Source organism: Somniosus microcephalus, chromosome 10 (assembly GCF_052327205.1).
Source record: "Somniosus microcephalus isolate GS21.2 chromosome 10, FLI_Smic_1.0, whole genome shotgun sequence".
In the NCBI taxonomy this organism is placed as follows: Eukaryota; Metazoa; Chordata; class Chondrichthyes; order Squaliformes; family Somniosidae; genus Somniosus; species Somniosus microcephalus.
Genome location: NC_140996.1, coordinates 235214253 through 235238128, shown reverse-complemented (window position 1 = coordinate 235238128; position 23876 = coordinate 235214253). Strand labels below are relative to the sequence as shown.

General features: G+C 50.7%; 1 protein-coding gene across 1 annotated transcript; it reads right to left on the bottom strand.

Moving 5' to 3' along the window:
* On the bottom strand, window positions 1-22422 carry LOC147112190 (cholecystokinin receptor-like). The gene is made up of 5 exons (XM_085998325.1): window positions 22389-22422; window positions 21347-21598; window positions 11489-11750; window positions 3957-4084; window positions 1-524 (listed from the first exon to the last, which is right to left on the bottom strand). The coding sequence occupies exons 1-5, from the start codon at window positions 22420-22422 to the stop codon at window positions 1-3; spliced, it is 1200 nt and encodes a 399-aa protein (XP_085854451.1).
* Window positions 22423-23876: the final 1454 nt, after the last annotated feature.

The following is a 23876-nucleotide window of genomic DNA, read 5'->3' as shown; positions in this document are numbered from 1 at the left end:
TTACACTGGGCCCATGGTGCTGACGGTCGTGTAGCTGAACTTTGACAGGGAGGTCCCCGTGGCCCCCGGCTCGTCCTCCAGGTCCTTGAAGACCCCGAGTGGCCGGAGGCAGCGGGAGAAGGTGATGAGGAAGGCCCTGCGGAATCGCTTGTTCATGAAGCAGTAGACCAGGGGGTTGACGCAGGCGGAGGTGTAGGACAGCAGGTGGATGAAGGAGATGGGGGCACCCGAGAGGCGCCGGATGGCGTTCAAATCGTCGAAGGCGCGCCAGGTGTTGACGGTGTAGATGGGCATCCAGCAGACGAAGAACATCACCACAATGACGATCAGCATGCGGATCACCCGCTTCTTGGCCACCAGCTTGGACTCGGAGGCGTTGCTGCGGACACGGTCCAGCTTGGCGCTGGCGCTGGGGGTCAGTGTCGACATCTCCATGGTGTTCCTCCGCTTGCCCACCTGCAGGTAGCAGCCGTCATTATCGTCGTAGGGCTGACAGCCCGAGCCTCCTGCTCCGTTAATGTGCGCTAGAAAGGGAAAATTTCCATCAGTTGACAGGGCGGATGATGCTGGAGCATTCAAAGTAACTATTTCACTCGTTTCCTCATTCATTCTCAGGAGTTGGGCCGCGGATTAATGTCTCATCCAAAACACTGCCCCTCCGACAGTGCGGCGCTCCCTCAGTACTGCCCCTCCGACAGTGCGGCGCTCCCTCAGTACTGCCCCTCCGACAGTGCGGCGTTCCCTCAGGACTGCCCCTCCGACAGTGCGGCGCTCCCTCAGTACTGCCCCTCTGACAGTGCGGCGCTCCCTCAGTACTGCCCCTCCGACAGTGCGGCGCTCCCTCAGTACTGTCCCTCCGACAGAGCGGCGCTCCCTCAGTACGGCCCCTCTGACAGTGCAGCGCTCCCTCAGTACTGCCCCTCTGACAGTGCAGCGCTCCCTCAGTACCGCCCCTCCGACAGAGCGGCGCTCCGCAAGTACTGCCCCTCCGACAGTACGGCGCTCACTCAGTACTGCCCCTCCGACAGTGCGGCGCTCCCTCAGTACTGCCCCTCCGACAGTGCGGCGTTCCCTCAGGACTGCCCCTCCGCCAGTGTGGCGCTCCCTCAGTACTGCCCCTCTGACAGTGCGGTGCTCCCTCAGTACTGTCCCTCCGACAGAGCGGCGCTCCGCAAGTACTGCCCCTCCGACAGTGCGGCGCACCCTCAGTACTGCCCCTCCGACAGTGCGGCGCTCCCTCAGTACTGTCCCTCCGACAGAGCGGCGCTCCGCAAGTACTGCCCCTCCAACAGTGCGGCATTCCCTCAGTACTGCCCCTCCGACAGTGCAGCGCTCCCTCAGTACTGCCCCTCTGACAGTGCGGCGCACCCTCAGTACTGCCCCTCCGACAATGCAGTGCTCCCTCAGTACTGCCCTTCCGACAGTGCGGTGCTCCCTCAGTACTGCCCCTCCGACAGTGCAGCGCTCCCTCAGTACTGCCCCTCTGACAGTGCGGCACTCCCTCAGTACTGCCCCTCCGACAATGCAGTGCTCCCTCAGTACTGCCCCTCCGACAGTGCAGCGCTCCCTCAGTACTGCCCCTCCGACAGTGCAGCGCTCCCTCAGTACCGCCCCTCCGACAGTGCAGCGCTCCCTCAGTACTGCCCCTCCGACAGTGCGGCGCTCCCTCAGTACCGCCCCTCCGACAGTGCAGCGCTCCCTCAGTACTGCCCCTCTGACAGTGCGGCACTCCCTCAGTACTGCCCCTCCGACAATGCAGTGCTCCCTCAGTACTGCCCCTCCCACAGTGCGGCGCTCCCTCAGTACTGCCCCCCGACAGTGCAGCGCTCCCTCAGTACTGCCCCTCTGACAGTGCGGCACTCCCTCAGTACCGCCCCTCCGACAGTGCAGCGCTCCCTCAGTACCGCCCCTCCGACAGTGCAGCGCTCCCTCAGTACTGCCCCTCCGACAGTGCAGCGCTCCCTCAGTACTGCCCCTCCGACAGTGCAGCACTCCCTCAGTACTGCCCCTCCGACAGTGCAGCGCTCCCTCAGTACCGCCCCTCCGACAGTGCAGCGCTCCCTCAGTACTGCCCCTCCGACAGTGCAGCGCTCCCTCAGTACTGCCCCTCCGACAGTGCGGCGCTCCCTCAGTACCGCCCCTCCGACAGTGCGGCGCTCCCTCAGTACTGCCCCTCCGACAGTGCGGCGCTCCCTCAGTACTGCCCCTCCGACAGTGCAGCGCTCCCTCAGTACTGCCCCTCTGACAGTGCAGCGCTCCCTCATTTGTTTGATTCTCAGAGAGTGGGAATGACATGATACCCATCCCTCGTTACTTCGAGCAGGGTGATGGTGGGCCTTCTGCTCAAATAGCTATTGTTTATACAATTGAACAGTTTGCGAGGCCTCAGACCGGGGAAGGTCGGCAGGTCCCCCCCACTGAAGGACATTAGTGAACCAGTTGGGTTTTTCGGACAATCCGACCGTTGTCCTGTTGATTTGATTTGATGCCGGTCCACCAATCACCAGACTTTCTCTCTCCATTATTTTCATAACTAATAAATAAAGTTGTTCAAAAATAAAACAAACACCAGATTTTTTTTTAATGCTCCGAGTATTTTTCTCCCGGGATTGCTCACAGCAGCGTTCTAGTGATTAATCATGAATTCCCGGAGATTCCAGGCAATCCCGGAGGTTTGGCCCCGTCTCTGCTGAATCCGCCTCTCATTACTCACCAAATGTCAACATCGATCAACTCTCTGTGGAGTCCACACAACACATCTCTCAGTCTGTCGGAGGCAAGGTCACGTACTGACCAGAATATAAACCACCCACCCTCCTGCCGCTACTGAAGATCATAAGGAAGAATCTTACAACAACTTGTATTTATATCGCACTTTGAACATTGCAAAACATCCCAAGGCGCTTCACAGGAGCGCGATCAATAAAAACATTTTTGACACCAAGTCACAGGAGGAGATATTAGGACAGGCGACCAAAAGCTTGGTCAAAGAGGTCGGTTTTAAGGAGCGTCTTAAAGGAGAGAGAGGCGGAGAGGTTTAGGGAGGGAATTCCAGAGCTCGGGGCCCAGGCGGCTGAAGGCACGGCCGCCAATGGTGGAGCGATGGAAATTGGGGATGCTCAAGAGGCCAGAATTGGAGGAGCACAGAGATCTCGGGAGGTTGTAGGGCTGGAGGAGGTTACAGAGATAGGGAGGGGCGAGGGGCCATGCAGGGATTTGAAAACAAGGATGAGAATTTTAAAATTGAGGAGTTGCCGGACCGGGAGCCGGTGTAGGTCAGCGAGCACAGGGGGTGATGGGTAATGCTCCCCGTAATTTTCTGGGGGCTGTGCGGCCCATTCAAAATATCACACATGGCCGGATTTTCTATTGAAAAGCCAGCTGCGAGGCCGCACAGCTTGCAGGGAAGATTGGTGATGGGTGAACAGGACTTGGAGCGAGTTAAGATACAGACAGCAGAGTTTTGGACGAGCACAAGGTTATGTAGGGCGGATGGTGGGGGGAGAGCACAGAAGGAGGCCGTAAATGGGGTCAAGATGCAGATCAGCCATGATCTAATTGGATGGCGGAACAGGCTCAAGGGGCCGACTGGCCTCCTCCTGTTCCTATGTCCCATCCTGCCTGTGCCGGCTCTTTGAGAGAGCTCTCCAATTAGTCCCACTCCCCCTTGCTCTTTCCCTAGAGCCCTGCAAATTTCTCCTTTTCAATTATAAAACCTTGTTGAGTCTGCTCCCACCACCCTTTCAGTAAAACCCTTTGAGGAAGTTCACTAATTCGGAGACAGGAAGTAGAGTTTGACTTTGTGCGACAGTGAACCGACAATCCCGTTTTATATCTCTCTCTGTTTTTATTTCTATTGATGTCGATCGGGCTCCCAATTCGCTGTCGCCCGTTTCACACGATCGCTCAAAGTCAGCATCGACCCCAAGGGTCTTCTGAGGAAAGTGGATTCAAACCTTTGGTTTCCTTTTTCTGATTCATCTCAAACTGGATTCCTCGGTAGAGCTCCCGGGAAATCAAACCGTAGGCGATCACCATCACCACACCAGGGAGGAAGAAGAGAAGGAAGAGCAGAAAGAGGTACCTGAAAAAGTGAGGCAATCGTCACCACAACTAGCTCAAGGTCAGCACAACAACAACTTCTTGCATTTATATCGCGCCTTTAAAGTAGTAAAACGTCCCAAGGCGTTTCACAGGAGCGTTAGGCAAAGAAAATTTGACACCAAGCCACATAAGGAGATATTAGGACCGGTGACCAAAAGCTCGGTCAAAGAGGTCGGTTTTAAGGAGCGTCTTAAAGGAGGAGAGGCGGAGAGGTTTAGGGAGGGAATTCCAGAGCTTAGGGCCCAGGCAGCTGAAGGCACGGCCGCCAATGGTGGAGCGATTAAAATCGGGGATGCGCAAGGGGCCAGAATCGGAGGAGCGCAGAGATCTCGGAGGGTTGTAGGGCTGGAGGAGGTTACAGAGATAGGGAGGGGGGCGAGGCCATGGAGGGATTTGAACACAAGGATGAGAATTTTAAAATCGAGGTGTTGGTCAGCGAGCACAGGGGGTGATGGGTGAACGGGACTGGGTGCGAGTTAGGACACGGGGCAGCGAGCACAGGGGGTGATGGGTGAACGGGACTGGGTGTGAGTTAGGACACGGGGCAGTGAGCACAGGGGGTGATGGGTGAACGGGACTGGGTGTGAGTTAGGACACGGGGCAGTGAGCACAGGGGGTGATGGGTGAACAGGACTGGGTGCGAGTTAGGACACGGGGCAGTGAGCACAGTGGGTGATGGGTGAAGGGGACTGGGTGCGAGTTAGGACACGGGGCAGTGAGCACAGGGGGTGATGGGTGAACGGGACTGGGTGTGAGTTAGGACACAGGGCAGTGAGCACAGGGGGTGATGGGTGAACGGGACTGGGTGTGAGTTAGGGCACAGGGCAGTGAGCACAGGGTGATGGGTGAACGGGGCTGGGTGTGAGTTAGGACACGGGGCAGTGAGCACAGGGGGTGATGGGTGAACGGGACTGGGTGTGAGTTAGGACACGGGGCAGTGAGCACGGGGGGTGATGGGTGAACGGGACTGGGTGCGAGTTAGGACACGGGGCAGTGAGCACAGGGGGTGATGGGTGAACGGGACTGGGTGTGAGTTAGGACACGGGACAGTGAGCACAAGGGGTGATGGGTGAACGGGACTCGGTGTGAGTTAGGACACGGGGCAGTGAGCACGGGGGGTGATGGGTGAACGGGACTGGGTGTGAGTTAGGACACGGGGCAGTGAGCACAGGGGGTGATGGGTGAACAGGACTGGGTGCGAGTTAGGACATGGGGCAGTGAGCACAGGGGGTGATGGGTGAACGGGACTGGGTGTGAGTTAGGACACAGGGCAGTGAGCACACGGGGTGATGGGTGAACGGGACTGGGTGTGAGTTAGGACACGGGGCAGTGAGCACAGGGGGTGATGGGTGAACGGGACTGGGTGTGAGTTAGGACACGGGGCAGTGAGCACGGGGGGTGATGGGTGAACGGGACTGGGTGTGAGTTAGGACACGGGGCAGTGAGCACAGGGGGTGATGGGTGAACGGGACTGGGTGTGAGTTAGGACACGGGGCAGTGAGCACGGGGGGTGATGGGTGAACGGGACTGGGTGCGAGTTAGGACACGGGGCAGTGAGCACGGGGGGTGATGGGTGAACGGGACTGGGTGTGAGTTAGGACACGGGGCAGTGAGCACGGGGGGTGATGGGTGAACGGGACTGGGTGTGAGTTAGGACACGGGGCAGTGAGCACAGGGGGTGATGGGTGAACGGGACTGGGTGTGAGTTAGGACACGGGGCAGTGAGCACAGGGGGTGATGGGTGAACGGGACTGGGTGTGAGTTAGGACACGGGGCAGTGAGCACAGGGGGTGATGGGTGAACGGGACTGGGTGTGAGTTAGGACACGGGGCAGTGAGCACGGGGGGTGATGGGTGAACGGGACTGGGTGCGAGTTAGGACACGGGGCAGCAGAGGTTTGGATGAGTTGAAGTTGATGTAGGGTAGAATGTGGGAGGCCAGCCAGGAGTGTGTTGGAATAGTCGAGTCTGGAGGTAACAAAGGCATGGATGAGGGTTTCAGCAGCAGATTAGCTGGGCTGGGAAGGGGAGTCGGGCGATGTTACGGAGGTGGAAATAGGCGGTCTTTGTTATGCTGCAGATATGTGGTCGGAAGCTCATTTCAGGGTCAAGTACAACACCAAGGTTGCGAAGAGTCTGGTTCAGCCTCAGACAGATGCCGGGGAGAGGGATGGAGTCGGTGGCTCGGGAATGGAGTCGGTGGCGGGACCCGAAGACAATGGCTTCAGTCTTCCCAATATTCAGTTGGATATCAATGTGACAATCTCCCCGTTCCCCTCCCCCAACTCCGAGTTGCGATAAAGAGCCTCAGGGTGACGAACAGTTCAGACCAATAGCCCTGTAGACATCCCGCTGGGACGCAGCAGATATTCAACGCCAGCCCTGGCCCTGGAACAAGGATTGCCCTGGAGGCTCCACCATTAAAGACTAATCTCCAGGATACTGCCGCCAGCAACTCCGGGAGAAAAATCACCGGTGCTTAGCTGTAAAAATATTGAACCTTTGTGGAAAAAAGTCTGTTTGACTGACAGTCAAGTAACATCCAATCAGTTAACGAAGATTCTGTTCCGCTTACCGATTGGCCGTGGGAAGGCGGGCACTGCGAGGAGGGACGTGTCAGGCGACCAATGGCGGTAGTGCGTGGGCGGGGCCGTTAGAGGCTGGAGGTCATGTGATGAAACCTGCAGGGAAATGTCTGACCAGAGGGGGCAGCCCTGCCCCGACCAGCCGGTCAGTGAAATCCTCTTGGAGACAGACACAAAGGGCTAGATTTTCGGGGAGCCGTCAGGCGGGGTTTCAGGCATGTGGGGGGGGGGAAATCCCGAATTTGGGGGTCCCGCCACCATCCCGCCCAAAACCCCGCCCCACATAAGTTTCAGGGGCGGCGGGTACCCGCCCTGTAGTGATCAATAGCATGTCATTCTATAGTGGACACTAGGTGGAGCCGTAGAGCTGTATATAGCTGTATATATAAGACTACACTATCCAGCTGTATGTGTTAAAGACATTACCCATGAGGCACTAGGCTACCCACAAGGCAGCAGTCAAGATGGAAGCCTCTACAGATACTGTACCTAGTCCACATGGGCTCAATAAAGTAACTAGCAAAAGCTAGCTGTGTTCATAATAAGAATGTCTATTTATTAATGAACATAACATGGTACCAGGGTGGTGAAGATCTGCTGAAAATTGTGAAAAGCGACATGGAGAATTTGAAGCCACCAGAGCGTTTGAAACTCACAGAAAAAATCGACTACAATTGGCAGACTTTTAAACAGCAATTCGAACTCTACATTGCAGCCATCGGATTCGGTACGAAGCCAGACGCAAGGAAAATAGCATTGCTGCTTACGGTTGCAGGCCCACAGGCGATAGAGGTATTTAATACATTTGTATTTAATCCAGCGGAGAACAGAGACAAATTAGACGATGTGCTAAAGAAATTTGATGCACATTGTTCTCCCAAAAAGAATGAGACCTATGAAAGATACATGTTCTGTTCAAGGACACAGCAGCAAAATGAGACTTTTGATAGCTTTATAACTGATCTGAAGCTGAAAGCACAGACATGTAATTTCTCTGAGCTCAAAGCATCCATGATTCGTGACCAGATTGTGTTTGGTATTCATGATAAAAAAGTCAGGGAACGTCTGTTGAGAGAAACCGAACTAAATTTGGAAAAGGCAGTGAAAATATGCCAAGCCAGCGAGCTAGCTCGAAAGCACGCAAAGACTTTCAGTGAAATCAATAATGATGCGATTGTAATGAGTGATAATGCTGCTGTCGGTGCTGTGTCCTATAAGGGGAAGAAACATGGGCAGAACAGAAATGAAAAGCAATCGGAGGATGACATTTTTAATTGTAAACGCTGTGGTTACAAACACCAGTTAAGACAATGCCCAGCGTTTGGAAAAATGTGCACAAAGTGTAATGGAAAGAATCACTTTGCCAAACAATGCTTTTCAAAAGTAAAAACTAAGAAAGGGCAACAAGTTAATGTAATTGAGGACACTGATTTAAGTGAGACATTTTTTGTAGGAATGGTGTCATGTGACAATATCAAAAAAGATACAGAAAATGTGCAGCCCTCAGAAATGGACAATGCTGAACATAAAGTCAATGCAGTAAAAGTGGACAAATGGGTGATCCCACTGCAGGTAAATGGAGCATTAGTTACATTGAAACTGGACACTGGGGCAAAAGCAAACTTAATCAGTATGAGTGACATAAAAAATATGAAAGAAAAGCCCAAAATACAGAAAAAGTCAGTACTACTGAAGAGCTATAATGGACAGAAAATAGATAGCTTAGGTGTATGCAGACTTAAAGTGACAGTCAAAGACAAAGTGCATCATCTCATGTTTTCTGTTGTGGCTGAAAGACTTGATTCGATACTAGGTGACAAAGCTTGTGAAGACTTAGAACTGGTCAAGAGAGTCTACCGTATAAACTGTGCCATAAGCAGACCAGATGACTCAGGTGATGAAGCAGAGAGCCCATCAAGGATGAAAAGGCCAAAGGGTATCCATGTCTTCAAAAAGCCTAGTTTCTCCAAGAAGAAAGAAAAAGACTTCAAGGTCAAAGAGAAGCCAAAGGAAGAAAAGCACAAAGAGGAAAAACACAAGGAGAAAAAGTCCAAAGATATAACCGCAGCAGATGTTGTTAAGTAATGGAAAGAGAAAAAGAAAAAGAAGAAGCCTGCACCAGGGCAGGAAGCAGTTCCGGTGGATACTCCTTCTTCCCTCAGGCCAATCTTTGGTGTTCCATTAGCCGAGGCTGCTGAGAGGACTATGCTGTATGATGGGATCCAGCTGCCAGCAGTTTTTCGAGAGTGCATTGACTACATTGAGAGTTGTGGCATGAAGAGTGAAGGAAACACTGAAACCCTCTCCAAGCAAAGATCGCAAGGAGACCTCGATCTATACAAGAGCAGATTGATGACAATGCCGCAACTGCATCTTGTCATTCACCGCCAGAACAATCTCATGAAGACACATCAGACTTACCCGTGTTGAGAAGATCCACACGTGAAGTAAAAAAGTCTGATAGACTTAATCTTTGAGTACAATGTAAAGCTTTGAAAATGTGTTGACTGTTTTGAAAATGTTTATGTTTATAGAGCACTAACAAAAGTGTTACTGATATTATCTTTATTGTTTTCTTGAAAGTTGATTGATATTGATTTTGTTAAACCTCAAAGAAAGGGGGATGTAGTGATCAATAACATGTCATTCTATAGTGGACACTAGGTGGAGCCGTAGAGCTGTATATAGCTGTATGTATAAGACTACACTATCCAGCTATATATATATTAAGACTACATTACCCATGAGGCTAGGCTACCCACAAGGCAGCAGTCAAGATGGAAGCCTCTACAGATACTGTAACTAGTCCACATGGGCTCAATAAAGTAACTAGCAAAAGCTAGCTGTGTTCATAATAAGAATGTCTATTTATTAATGAACATAACACGCCCCACACTGGGACCCGCCGAAACCAGGCGGGAAGGGATTAGTGCCAATTAACTGCCTGTTAACAGGTAGTTAACAGGCAGTTTTTAGCCTAATCCCTATTTTGAGGGGTGTCGTGTGGGTTTCCCGACGGCTCCAAACCACGCCAGGTTAGAGCAGGCGGGCCGTCGGGTTGAAGGAGTTGGAGGGGTCGCGATGTCAGCGCTCAGGTGAGTGATGGGTGCATGAGTGTAAAGGTAAGTGTGTCTAAAGTGTGTAAAGAACTTTTACTTACCTGTACTTACCTTAACAGCCTTCCTTCCTGTAGCCGTCGGGAGCCCATCACTCAGCCGGCACTTAAAGCTGAACGGCTGCGAGCTGTGAAAAGTGACAGCCTTCAGCTTTGAGTGTCGGTGAGAGTTCTAACTGAGTCTGTGCAGAAGGACTCAGCTTAGAACTCAGACTGTCAGTGTTTCACAGCTTCAAACAGCTGTGAAACGCTGATATTTCATCTGTCAAAGAACTCTTGACAGATGAAATGTCTGTCTGTGACGTCACCTGTTGCCGGGTGGCCCTTAATTGGCCTGCTGAGCCCGCTGGGCGGGCTCAACAAGGTCAATCAAGGGGAAATTGTGTGGGTTGGCCAGACGTCGAAGTAGACGGGTCAAAAACCCGAAAGGGGAAGTCCCGCCTTCTTCCTGCCAGGTTCGCCAAAATCTACCCCAAACTCCGTGTACCGACCGACACACAAACCAACAAACTGATGTGCGTCTGGCTGTCCGTTAGCCCAGGAGCTGAGTGATTCCAACCCAGTAGAAAATATCACAATCTGTAGGAACAGGAGGAGGCCATTCAGCCCCTCGAGCCTGATACACAGGAACAGGAGGAGGCCATTCAGCCCCTCGAGCCTGTTACACAGGAACAGGAGGAGGCCATTCGACCCCTCGAGCCTGTTCCACCATTCAATTAGATCACGGCTGATCTGTACCTCAACCCCCCATTTACCCGCCTTTGCTACGCATCCCTTGATACCCTTACCCAACACACACCTATCAATCTCAGTCTCCAAAGCTCCAATTGACCCCCAGCCTCAACAGCTTTTCGGGGGAGAGAGTTCCAGATTTCCACTGCCCTTTGTGTGAAGAAGTGTTTCCTGACATCACCCCTGAACGGCCTGGCTCTAATTTTAAGGTTAGATTGTAGCTGGGCAATATGCATTTGAGTAAAACTCCAGCCAGTAGGTCCCCCAATGGCATTGAGCAATAAGGACCAATAAAAATTCAGGTTTGTAAAATCACAGAATCTTACAGCACTGGAGGAGGCCATTCGGCCCATCGTGCCTGTGCCGGCTCTTTGGTCGAGCTCTCCAATTAGTCCCACTCCCCCCTGCTCTTTCCCCACAGCCCTGCAAATGTTTCCTTTTCAAGTATTTATCCAATTCCCTTTTGAAAGTTACTATTGAATCTGCTTCCACCGCCCTTTCAGGCAGCGCGTTCCAGATCACAACTCGCTGCGTAAAAAAATGTTTCCTCATCTCCCCTCTGGTTCTTTTGCCAATGATCTTCAATCTGTGTCCTCTGGTTACCGACCCTCCTGCCACTGGAAACAGTTTCTCCTTATTTACTCGATCAAAACCCCTCATAATTTTGAACACATCTATCAAATCTCCCCTTAACCTTCTCTGCTCTAAGGAGAACAACCCCAGCTTCCCCAGTCTCTCCACATCACTGAAGCCCCTCATCCCTGGAACCATTCCAGTAAATCTCCTCTACACCCAGCACAAGCACGATCGACCGAATGGCCTCCTTCTGTGCTGTATCAGTCTATGAAACCTCTCCGAGGTCTTGACATGCTTTCTGAAGTGCGGTGCCCAGAATTGGACCCCTTCCGAATCCTGCTGTCACGCACTCTGCTTCTGGTCGACCATGCCCTTACCAGGCTTGCTGCACCTCTTTGCTGGGCCACGTGAGTCTACAGTTGTGAGCCGTGGTCCTGTCCGACCTCTGGAAGGGGTGGAGCAGATTGTAGACAGGATACGGGATCATGATGACGATGGACAGGAGCCAGGTGGCTGCGATGACTCTGTAAGCGTGGGAGCGGGTCTGCCAGGCGCGAGACTTCAGCGGGTTGCAGATTGCGCTGTAGCGCTCGATGGCGATGGCCACCAAGCTGAAGGTGGAGACGCTGACCGAGATCCCTGGAAGGAAGGAGCTCCATTAGTTCCAGAGAAAACCAAGACCACCAACAACAGCAACATCCAGAGCTCGGGTTCCTGCAGCGAGACCCGTGTAACACAGGTCGTCATGCAAACCCCCTCCTCTCCCAAATTGAGCGCTCAACCCGGAGACCTCACTTGTGAACCCCCAAATGCCGAGAAAAATAGAGGCATCATCTCTCCAGTGACGAATCCTTGGATTCAATCACAAGAAAGGCGAATAAGATTCTCCGTGGATTCTGCCTGTTAGAGAAACCTCCCGATTCTCAATCCACCAACGTCAAAGGCCATGAGAATCAGGCAGATCTACAACAGGACAATCAGCATACCCCGACATTATGCCCTGCGTACCCCAACAAACTTTAACCCTTTAAGCCCTGGTATCATTTAGAGGAGCATAGGAACAGGAGGAGGCCATTCAGCCCCTCGAGCCTGCTCCGCCATTCAACGAGATCATGGCTGATCGGCGACCTAACTCCATATACCCGCCTTTGGCGCATTTCCCTTAATACCTTTGGTTAACAAAAATCTATCAATCTCAAATTTAGAATTAATTGATCTAGCACCAATTGGCATTTGCAGAAGAGAGTTCCAAACTTCTACCACCCTTTGTGTGTAGAAGTGTTTCCTAATTTCACTCCTGAAAGGTCTGGCTCTAATTTTTAGACTCTGCCCCCAGTCCTAGACTCCCCAACCAGCGGAAATAGTTTCTCTCTCTCTACCCAATCTGTTCCCCTTAATATCTTAAAAACTTCAGCTGCAGTTTCCCTCCCGATCTCCATATCCCTTGATTCCCCTAGAGTCCAAAAATCTATCGATCTCGGCCTTGAATATTCTCAATGACTCAGCATTCACAGCCCTCTGGGGCAGAGAATTCCAAAGATTCACCACCCTCTGAGTGAAGAAATTCCTCCTCATCTCAGTCCTAAATGGCCGACCCCTTATCCTGAGACTGTGACCCCTGGTTCTAGACTCTCCAGCCAGGGGAAACAACCTCTCAGCATCGACCCTGTCAATCCCCCTCAGAATCTTGTATGTTTCAGTGAGATCACCTCTCATTCTTCTAAACTCCGGAGAGTATCGGCCCATTCTACACAATCTCTCCTCATAGGACAGCCCTCTCATCCCAGGAATCAATCCAGTGAACCAGGGTTCTGTATAACTGCAGCATAACTTCTGCCCCCTTGTACTCTAGTCCTCTGGATATAAAGGCCAGCATCCCATTAGTCTTTTTGATTATTTTCTGTACCTGTTCATGACATTTTAATGATCGATGAACCTGGACCCCCCGAGTCTCTTTGGACCTCCACGGTTTCTGCTTTTCACCATTTCAAATACGCTGATCTTTTTAGGTCCAAGTGGATGACCTCACACTTGCCCATATTGAAATCCATTTGCCATATTCGCCCATTGACTTAATCTACTAATATCTCTTTGTAAGTTTATGCTTTCATCTACAATGGCTACAATTCCGCCTATCTTAGTGTCATCGGCAAACTTGGATATGTGGCTTTCTATCCCATCATCAGAGTCATTAATAAATACAGTGAATAGCTGAAGCCCCTTGCTGGGAGCTTTACTCTGTATCTAACCCGTGCTGTACCTGCCCTGGGAGTGTTTGATGGGACAGTGTAGAGGGAGCTTTACTCTGTATCTAACCCGTGCTGTACCTGCCCTGGGAGTGTTTGATGGGACAGTGTAGAGGGAGCTTTACTCTGTATCTAACCCGTGCTGTACCTGCCCTGGGAGTGTTTGATGGGCCAGTGTAGAGGGAGCTTTACTCTGTATCTAACCCGTGCTGTACCTGCCCTGGGAGTGTTTGATGGGGCAGTGTAGAGGGAGCTTTACTCTGTATCTAACCCGGGCTGTACCTGCCCTGGGAGTGTTTGATGGGACAGTGTAGAGGGAGTTTACTCTGTATCTAACCCTTGCTGTACCTGCCCTGGGAGTGTTTGATGGGACAGTGTAGAGGGAGTTTACTCTGTATCTAACCCTTGCTGTACCTGCCCTGGGAGTGTTTGATGGGACAGTGTAGAGGGAGCTTTACTCTGTATCTAACCCGTGCTGTACCTGCCCTGGGAGTGTTTGATAGGACAGTGTAGAGGGAGCTTTACTCTGTATCTAACCCGTGCTGTACCTGCCCTGGGAGTGTTTGATGGGACAATGTAGAGGGAGCTTTACTCTGTATCTAACCTGTGCTGTACCTGCCCTGGGAGTGTTTGATGGGACAGTGTAGAGGGAGCTTTACTCTGTATCTTATAATGATATCAGCAAATAGTGATGGTATTTGCCTGTTTGATTATCATGCCTTACCAGCATAGTTGCCTGATTGATTACTTATGCCTGACCAGCAGAGGGCATGTGACAGAGAGAAGCAGGTTAGTTTTAGTTTCGCTTTTAGATGGATTTCTAGCATGGTGTCTCCTGTAAATGCTGTTAACTGAGTTGAACATACTTCAGATAAAAAGTCATTCTCTTTCATGAATGTGTCGTCATTGAACCCACATACAAATCAATACATGGTGTCAGAAGTGATTGAAAGAGATGAAGAGGAAAAATCTGAAGTTAAATCAGCTCTCCACATATTAGCAAGCCAAAAGAGAACATCGTTACTTACAATTGGAGAATAGCTAACGAAGTGAAAAATGGAAGGTTTGCACCCACCGGCGAAGCTTCAGTTGACAGGTAATGTGGCTGAAAATTGGAGGAGATTCAAACAACGTTTGGAGTTGTATTTAGCGGCAATCGGAGCTGACGAGAAAAGTGATAAAATAAAAGCGTCAGTGTTCTTGCATGTCGTGGGTGATGAAGCGCTGGAGGTGTATAATAACTTCACATTTGCTGCTGATGGAGACAAAATGAAGCTAGATAAAATAATGGAACAGTTTGAGGCCTACTGCATACCTAAACGTAATGTGACGTTTGAGAGGCACATATTTTTCACATGTGTACAGAAAACGGGAGAGACTATTGATCAGTATGTGACTGAACTGAGAAACCGAAGCAAAACATGTGAATTTGGGGGACTGACAGACTCGCTGATAAAAGACAGACTGGTGTGTGGTATTCCAGATAATGGTCTAAGGGAAAGACTGCTAAGAGAGCAAAATCTAGACCTGGGAAAAGCCATAGCACTGTGTAGGGCTACAGAGACTGTGAAGTTGCAGGCAAAGGAGCTGTTCAGTGACAGTAGCTGCAACGTGGATGCAGTGAGAAAGAACGGACACAAACCGTTTAACAAAAAGAGCACCAATGTGAAAAAAGAGGCGTGGCCAATGAACAAAAATGAAAGGGGCAATCGAAAGTCATGTAGTCGATGCGGTACACAGCATACTCCAAAAAAGTGTCCAGCATATGGTAAAACATGCAATAGTTGCAACAAAAACAACCATTATGCCCGTTGCTGCAAGAACCAAGCGCAACAAAGCAAGATCCATGCAGTAGGTGAAAGCGAGATAGAGGAGTTCTATGTAGATGTTGTGTCTGAAAACAAAGAAGAAAAAAGAGACTGGATGTTGACACTAAAAGTGAATGACATACACATTCCATTTAAATTGGATACTGGAGCACAAGTTAATGTGATATCAGAGACTGATTTTAAGAAAATTAGACCCAGACCAAAGATACGTGGAATAAAAGTGAAAGTGACAGGATACTCAGGTACTGATATACCAGTGAAAGGAAGATGCATTGTCAAAGTGACACACAAGGACAGACAGCACACGCTAGCATTAATCATGGTGCCAAAGGATGTGCAAGCCATACTAGGTTTAAAAGCCTGTGAGAGACTGAACCTGGTAAAGAGAGTCCTCGTTGTGGAAAGCGAAGGAGAGACAGTCTATGATGAACTCATGAAAGAGTACAACGACCTATTTCAGGGTCTAGGCTGCCTTCCAGGAGAACACACGATCAGAGTAGATAAAAGTATGCCAACGGTCACACATCCATGCAGAAAAGTTCCGTTTGCTCTTCAAAAGCAACTGAAGGCAGAGTTGGACAGGATGGAAAGCCTGAATGTGATTCGGAAGATAGATGAGCCAACTGAGTGGGTGAGTTCCCTCGTCGTAGTGGACAAGAAGAATGGAAAGCTCAGAATTTGCCTGGATCCAAGAGATCTAAACAGAGCAATAAAGAGAGAGCACTTCAAGCTTCCTACACGTGAGGAAATCATGTCACAGTTTGCAAATGCAAAGTATTTCAGCAAGTTAGATGCATCATCAGGATTTTGGCAGATGAAACTGGACGAAGCAAGTTCAAGACTGCACGCTCAACAGTCCATTTGGCAGATACAGATTCCTAAGGTTACCATTTGGCATTGCCTCAGCTCCTGAAGTGTATCACAAAACTATCCATATGATCTATGAGCACCTGGAGGGAGTTGATACATCAATGGATGACATCATAGTATGGGGAACCACGAGAACTGAGCATGACGAGAGACTGAAAAAAGTGCTGGAAGCAACAAGGAAAACAAACCTGAAGCTGAATAGAGAGAAATGCCAGCTCGGGGTGACAGAACTGACATTCGTGGGAGATATCCTTAGCAGTGAGGGCATCAGACCAGATCCCAGAAAGGTGTCCGCCATTGAGAATATGCCAAAGCCACAATGCAAAAAGGACGTGCTGAGGTTTAATGGAATGATCAACTACATGGGTAAATTCATATCCAACCTCTCAGAAAAGATGGCGCCACTGAGAAGACTAACTGAAAAGAACATAGAATGGGAATGGAATCATGAGCATGAGAAGTCATGGAGCGATCTAAAGAAACTGCTCACAGAGGAACCAGTTCTGAGGTTTTATGACCCAGCGAGACCCATCAAGATATCATCAGATGCATCACAGAGTGGGCTCGGTGCCGTTCTTCTGCAAAAATATGACTACTGGCAACCTATTGCATATGCATCGCGCTCAATGACAGACGCGGAGACGCGATATGCTCAAATAGAAAAGGAGCTGCTCAGCATCACATACGCCTGTGAAAGATTTCACCAGTTTGTGGCAGGACAAGCAATCAGTGTAGAGACTGACCATAAGCCCTTGATTGCATTGTTCCAAAAGCCACTAAATAGCTGTCCGCTTAGAATACAAAGAATGATGATCAGGCTGCAACGCTATACACTGAATGTTGCGTACACTCCGGGTAAACTGATGTATACAGCAGACACGTTGTCCAGAGCTGTAGACCCAAGTGAGCCCGCAAACACCACAATGGATGAAAAAGTGAATGCCTACGTGGACATGATCACAAGTGCACTGCCCATAGCAGATGCAAAAATGGAGCTCATAAAGACTGAGACAAAGATGAAACAATGAGACGACTGAGGAAAAGCATCTTGGATGGATGGCCCAACATGAAGCAAGACTGCTCACCTGACATGGCAGAGTACTGGAACTGCAGGGAGGAACTATCAGTGGTCGAAGACATCATCTACAAAGGAAGTAAAATAGTTATCCCAAAGAGTCTGAGAAAAGAGATGCTAAAAAGAATCCATGGAGGACATCTGGGAATCGAAAAGTGTAAGAAAAGAGCACGAGAGGTGATGTACTGGCCACGAATCAACCAAGATGTGACAAATGAGGTGTCAAACTGCACAATATGCCTGAAATATCGAGCAAGCAATCCGGTAGAACCACTAAAGCCACACCCAGCGCCAGACAGACCTTACCAGAAGGTAGGCGCTGACCTATTCGTATGTCAAGGGAAGGACTATCTTGTAGTCACAGACTATTACTCCCTGTATCCAGAGGTTTGTAGACTGTACACCACCACTGCAGATGCTGTGATAAGATGTATGAAAGCCATATTCTCCAGACATGGCGTGGCAAGCGAGGTCTTCACAGACAACAGACCTCAGTTTTACAATGCAAGTTTCCGACACTTTGCCAAAGAGTGGGACTTTGTCCACACAATGTCAAGTCCTCACTTTCCACAGTCCAATGGACTAGTGGAAAAATCGGTCCAGACAGTGAAAAGACTGATGTACAAGGCAAAAGACGGTGGAACTGACTTCTACCAGAGCATGCTTGTATACCGCACAACGCCGCTCGAGTGTGGTAAGTCACCAGCCCAACTCCTTATGGGACGTCGGCTAAGGTCAAACTTACCCATCCCGGAGAACCTCCTGAAAACAAAAGAGGGGGAGAAAGTGAGGAAGTTCAAAGAACAACAGAAAGAAAAGCAAAAGTACTACTATGACAGAGGAACGCAAAACCTACCTGAACTCCACACTGGTGACCAAGTAAGGTTCAAAGACAAAACAAACATATGGGCCTAGAAATTCACTATGGCCCCGCCAGCTGGCTAGCGCCCAAAAGTTAGCGCTGGGCGGGAAGCCTATAGCGATCGTCAGATATTCATTGTTAGCGCCCCAATTCGGAACCGGGCGCTATATCAGGGTGTGCCCGCCTCCACTTGGGGCGCTGACACTGAATATCAGCGCTCTTGGCGCCGCTGCGCCAGCCGCTGCGGAGCGGCAGGCTGCGGTACTGCAGGCCTCCTCCTTCTCTTAAGGGGGAGCTGCCTGCAACGGGGAGATCGCCGCTGGATAGTGCCGGCAAATGAGCCCGGCACCACGGAGAAGTGCCGGGCTCGCGGAAAGCAGCCGGCAATGCCGCGGGGGGGGGGGGGGTGGAGGAGGCCGGGGAAGGAGGTGCGGGCAGGCGGCTGCCGAAAAAGCGGCCGGCCGCACCTTCCGCTTTAAAGCGCCCCACTAAGGCAGCAGCACGGCCCCGTTTTCTGGTCGCTGTTTGCGGCCGCTTCGGAGGAGGCGGCCGCAACTAAATATGGGGATCGGGCCGGTTTCGGGGCGGAACCGGGGCACTGCGCACACCGATGACGTCATCGGTGCCGGCGGAGCACTAACGGCTACCGCCGCCAATACCGCTGCGCTGAATATCTGCGCAAACTCATTTCTGGCGCAAAATCACTCTTTAGGCGTTAACTGGGCGCAAAGCTGGCAGCGCCTTAATGAATTTCTAGGCCAAGGACTCAGAAGGGAACTGTCCTGAGTGAAGTACAACCAAGATCATACACCATTCAGACAGATGAGGGTGCTGTTCTGAGAAGAAATCGTCGGGATCTTCTCATGGGACCAGCCACAGCAAGTCAAAAGACTGATACTGTTGAACAACCTGATCACACAGCAGGTCAAGAGACTGATACTGTTGAACAACCTGATCACACAGCTGAGAAATCATCATCTGAGGCAACAACTCAGATTCAAGGACAATCAATCAGAAAATCCTCAAGACACGTGAAGCCTCCTGAGAGACTCATTGAGCAAATTTAAGGACTATTGTTATAGAAGGAAGTAATGTTATCTTATTCTTTCTTCAAGTTCTAGTGTATTTACATATTTCATGTGAACACACAAAGCAAGGTTTAAAAAACCTTGATAATGATAATGTTAATGTAAGTTCATTAAGTGTTACAGTTAAAATGCAGATTAATACAAAGAAAACATGTTGTTAGTTAAAAGTAAAATACTTTTGTTTTAAGAAAGGGAGATGTAATGATATCAGCAAATAGTGATGGTATTTGCCTGTTTGATTATGATGCCTTACCAGCATAGTTGCCTGATTGATTACTTATGCCTGACCAGCAGAGGGCATGTGACAGAGAGAAGCAGGTTAGTTTTAGTTTCGTTTTAGATGGATTTCTAGCATGGTGTCTCCTGTAAATGCTGTTAACTGAGTTGAACAAACTTTAGATAAAAAGTCATTCTCTTTCATGAATGTGTCGTCATTGAACCCACATACAAATCAATACATATCTAACCCGTGCTGTACTGCCCTGAGAGTGTTTGATGGGACAGTGTAGAGGGAGCTTTACTCTGTATCTAACCCCATGCTGTACCTGCCCTGGGAGTGTTTGATGGGGACAGTGTAGAGGGAGCTTTACTCTGTATCTAACCCGTGCTGTACCTGCCCTGGGAGTGTTTGATGGGACAGTGTAGAGGGAGCTATACTCTGTATCTAACCCGTGCTGTACCTGCCCTGGGAGTGTTTGATGGGACAGTGTAGCGGGAGCTTTACTCTGTATCTAACCCGTGCTGTACCTGCCCTGGGAGTGTTTGATGGGGACAGTGTAGAGGGAGCTTTACTCTGTATCTAACCCGTGCTGTACCTGCCCTGGGAGTGTTTGATGGGACAGTGTAGAGGGAGCTTTACTCTGTATCTAACCCGTGCTGTACCTGCCCTGGGAGTGTTTGATGGGACAGTGTAGAGGGAGCTTTACTCTGTATCTAACCCATGCTGTACCTGCCCTGGGAGTGTTTGATGGGACAGTGTAGAGGGAGCTTTACTTAAGCCAGCAAAGGGTACATTTATTGAGCTAGCCTCCTGGTTATGTTACTGGACTAGAAGCCCAGAGGTCCTGACTTCAAACCACACCAGGGCAAGTTGTGAAATTGAAACCAATATATATGATGATATGTTGATTGCCACCAGGAAATATCCATGAATCTGTCGGATTGTCAAAACCTAACTGTTTCACTCGTGTCCTTTAGGGAAGGAACCCTGTCATCCTTACCCCGTCTGGCCAAAATGTGACTCCAGTCCCACATTACCTGATTGATTGACTCTCAACTGCCCCGAGACATTTACTGTGGCCTTGTTCACTTCCCAAGTACAAATTCAAAAAAGGAAGTTCTGATTCCCACAGAAGGACCCACACTCGAGACGGATTCTCAGATAGAGGAGATGATGAAAAAACCTGGAATCATTGCTAAACTGATCACACAGACATAGACAGGCAGACAGAGACATTGACACACGGACATAGACAGGCAGACAGAGACATTGACACACGGACATAGACAGGCAGACAGAGACATTGACACACGGACATAGACAGGCAGACAGAGACATTGACACACAAACATAGACAGGCAGACAGAGACATTGACACAAGGACATAGACAGGCAGACAGAGACATTGACACACGGACATAGACAGGCAGACAGAGACATTGACACACAGACATAGACAGGGAGACAGAGACATTGACACACGGACATAGACAGGCAGACAGAGACATTGACACACGGACATAGACAGGCAGACAGAGACATTGACACACAGACATAGACAGGCAGACAGAGACATTGACACACGGACATAGACAGGCAGACAGAGACATTGACACACAAACATAGACAGGCAGACAGAGACATTGACACATGGACATAGACAGGCAGACAGAGACATTGACACACAAACATAGACAGGCAGACAGAGACATTGACACACAGACATAGACAGGCAGACAGAGACATTGACACATGGACATAGACATGCAGACAGAGACACGCAGACATGGATGCAGGCAGACAGAGACATTGACACACGGACATAGACAGGCAGACAGAGACATTGACACATGGACATAGACATGCAGACAGAGACACGCAGACATGGATGCAGGCAGACACGCAGACACATATATAGACCCAGACACACACACATTCCCACAGGGGCCACTGGATAGTGATCAGGCCAGGATCCCTGGCCAATTCTGCCCGTCTCCAGTCCACCGGCTAAGGTTAACTATACCGAGCCAGGTGTGTTCTCTTACCCATGAAGTAGGCAGTGATTTTACACATGGCCTCCCCGAAGATGAAGTCTCCCAGCAGGTTGGGGATGAGGGTGAATGGCATGCAGAAGATGGCGACCATCAGATCGCTGAAGGCCAGTGAGAGCAGGAAGGAGTTTGTCACCGTCCGCAGCCTCTTGTTCAGAATCAGCACCAAGATGATCATCGTGTTCCCAAAAACACTCAGCAGAAAAATAATGGAATAGAGCAGGATTCGAACTGTATAATCGAGATCTGTGAAGGAACGGAAACCAACAATCAAAACTGTTTTTAATAAAAGTGTAATCCACTCTGCATAAAAGTACAAAGCTACCAAGAGCTACAGGGAAAGCCCAACTCTTTCAGTCAGCCTGTTCCATCACGAAATGGCACAACGCACCCCTCACCACCGACCCCTGGAAATCCCCTGGGAGCGAAAGAAAGACTTGCATTTCTATAGCGCCTTTCACGACCTCAGGACGTCCCAAAGCGCTTCACAGCCAATGAAGTACTTTTGAAGTGTAGTCACTGTTGCAATGTAGGAAACGCGACAGCCAATTTGCACACAGCAAGCTCCCACAAACAGCAATGTGATAATGACCAGATCATCTGTTTTTAGAGATGTTGATTGAGGGATAAATATTGGCCTCAGGACACCGGGGAGAATTCACCTGCTCTTCTTCGAAATAATGGCCCTGGGATCTGACGTAAGAAAACTGCTGGGCACTTGGTCTAAGCGTTAAACAAAACTTTAATCAACTGTTTTACAACATGGAGGTCTAGTTGTGTCCTTCACTAGTTCCTGTTAAAGAATGTCCTGAGCAAGCTGGGCCCGTGCCCGAGTATTTATACTCTCCCTGGACAGCACCACCAGCAGGCCGCCCAGTATCATTTCATAAGTCCTTTCCACATGAATGACAAGATTCAGGTCAGGATCTTTTACATCCACCTGAGAGAGCAGATGGGGCCTCGGTTTAACGTCTCATCCGAAAGACGGCACCTCCGACAGAACATAAGGAATAGGAGCAGGAGTTGAGCATTCGGCCCCTGGAGCCTGCTCCGCGATTCAATAAGATCATGGCTGATCATCGACCTCAACTGTACTTTTCCGCCCGATCCCCATATCCCTCGATTCCCCGAGAGACAAAAAAGTCAAGTGGGTCTTTTCCCATTTAAAAGCCGGTGAGCCGGCTCCGCGGGAGCTCCAGAGCACTGGGTGGCCACATAACATTGACCACCAGGTACAGCCAACGCGCCAAGGAATGGCCAACGCGCCAAGGAACGGCCAACGCACCAACGAACCACCAACGCGCCAAGGAACGGTCAACGCGCCAAGGAACGGTCAACGCGCCAAGGAACGGTCAACGTGCCAAGGAACGGCCAACCCGCCAAGGAACGGCCAACCCGCCAAGGAACGGCCAACGCGCCAAGGAACGGCCAACGCACCAACGAACCACCAACGCGCCAAGGAACGGTCAACGCGCCAAGGAGCGGTCAACGTGCCAAGGAACGGTCAACGCGCCAAGGAACGGCCAACACCCCAAGGAACGGCCAACGCGCCAAGGAATGGTCAACACGCCAAGGAACGGTCAACGTGCCAAGGAACGGTCAACGTGCCAAGGAACGGCCAACGCGCCAAGGAACGGCCAACGCGCCAAGGAACGGCCAACACGCCAAGGAACGGCCAACGCGCCAAGGAACGGCCAACGCCCCAAGGAACGGTCAACGCGCCAAGGAACGGTCAACGCGCCAAGGAACGGTCAACGTGCCAAGGAACGGCCAACGCGCCAAGGAACGGCCAACGCGCCAAGGAACGGCCAACGTGCCAAGGAACGGCCAACGTGCCAAGGAACGGCCAACGCCCCAAGGAACGGTCAACGCGCCAAGGAACGGCCAACCCGCCAAGGAACGGCCAACACCCCAAGGAACGGTCAACGCCCCAAGGAACGGTCAACGCGCCAAGGAACGGTCAACGCGCCAAGGAACGGTCAACGCGCCAAGGAACGGTCAACGTGCCAAGGAACGGCCAACGCGCCAAGGAACGGCCAACGCGCCAAGGAACGGCTAACGCGCCAAGGAACGGCCAACGCGCCAAGGAACGGCCAACGCGCCAAGGAACGGTCAACGTGCCAAGGAACGGTCAACGCCCCAAGGAACAGTCAACGCACCAAGGAACAGTCAACGCGCCAAGGAACGGCCAACGTGCCAAGGAACGGTCAACGCCCCAAGGAACGGCCAACGTGCCAAGGAACAGTCAACGTGCCAAGGAACGGTCAACGTGCCAAGGAACGGTCAACGCCCCAAGGAACAGTCAACGCGCCAAGGAACAGTCAACGCGCCAAGGAACGGCCAACCCGCCAAGGAACGGCCAACGCGCCAAGGAACGGCCAACGTGCCAAGGAACGGTCAACGTGCCAAGGAACAGTCAACGTGCCAAGGAACGGTCAACGTGCCAAGGAACGGTCAACGCCCCAAGGAACAGTCAACGTGCCAAGGAACAGTCAACGTGCCAAGGAACGGTCAACGTGCCAAG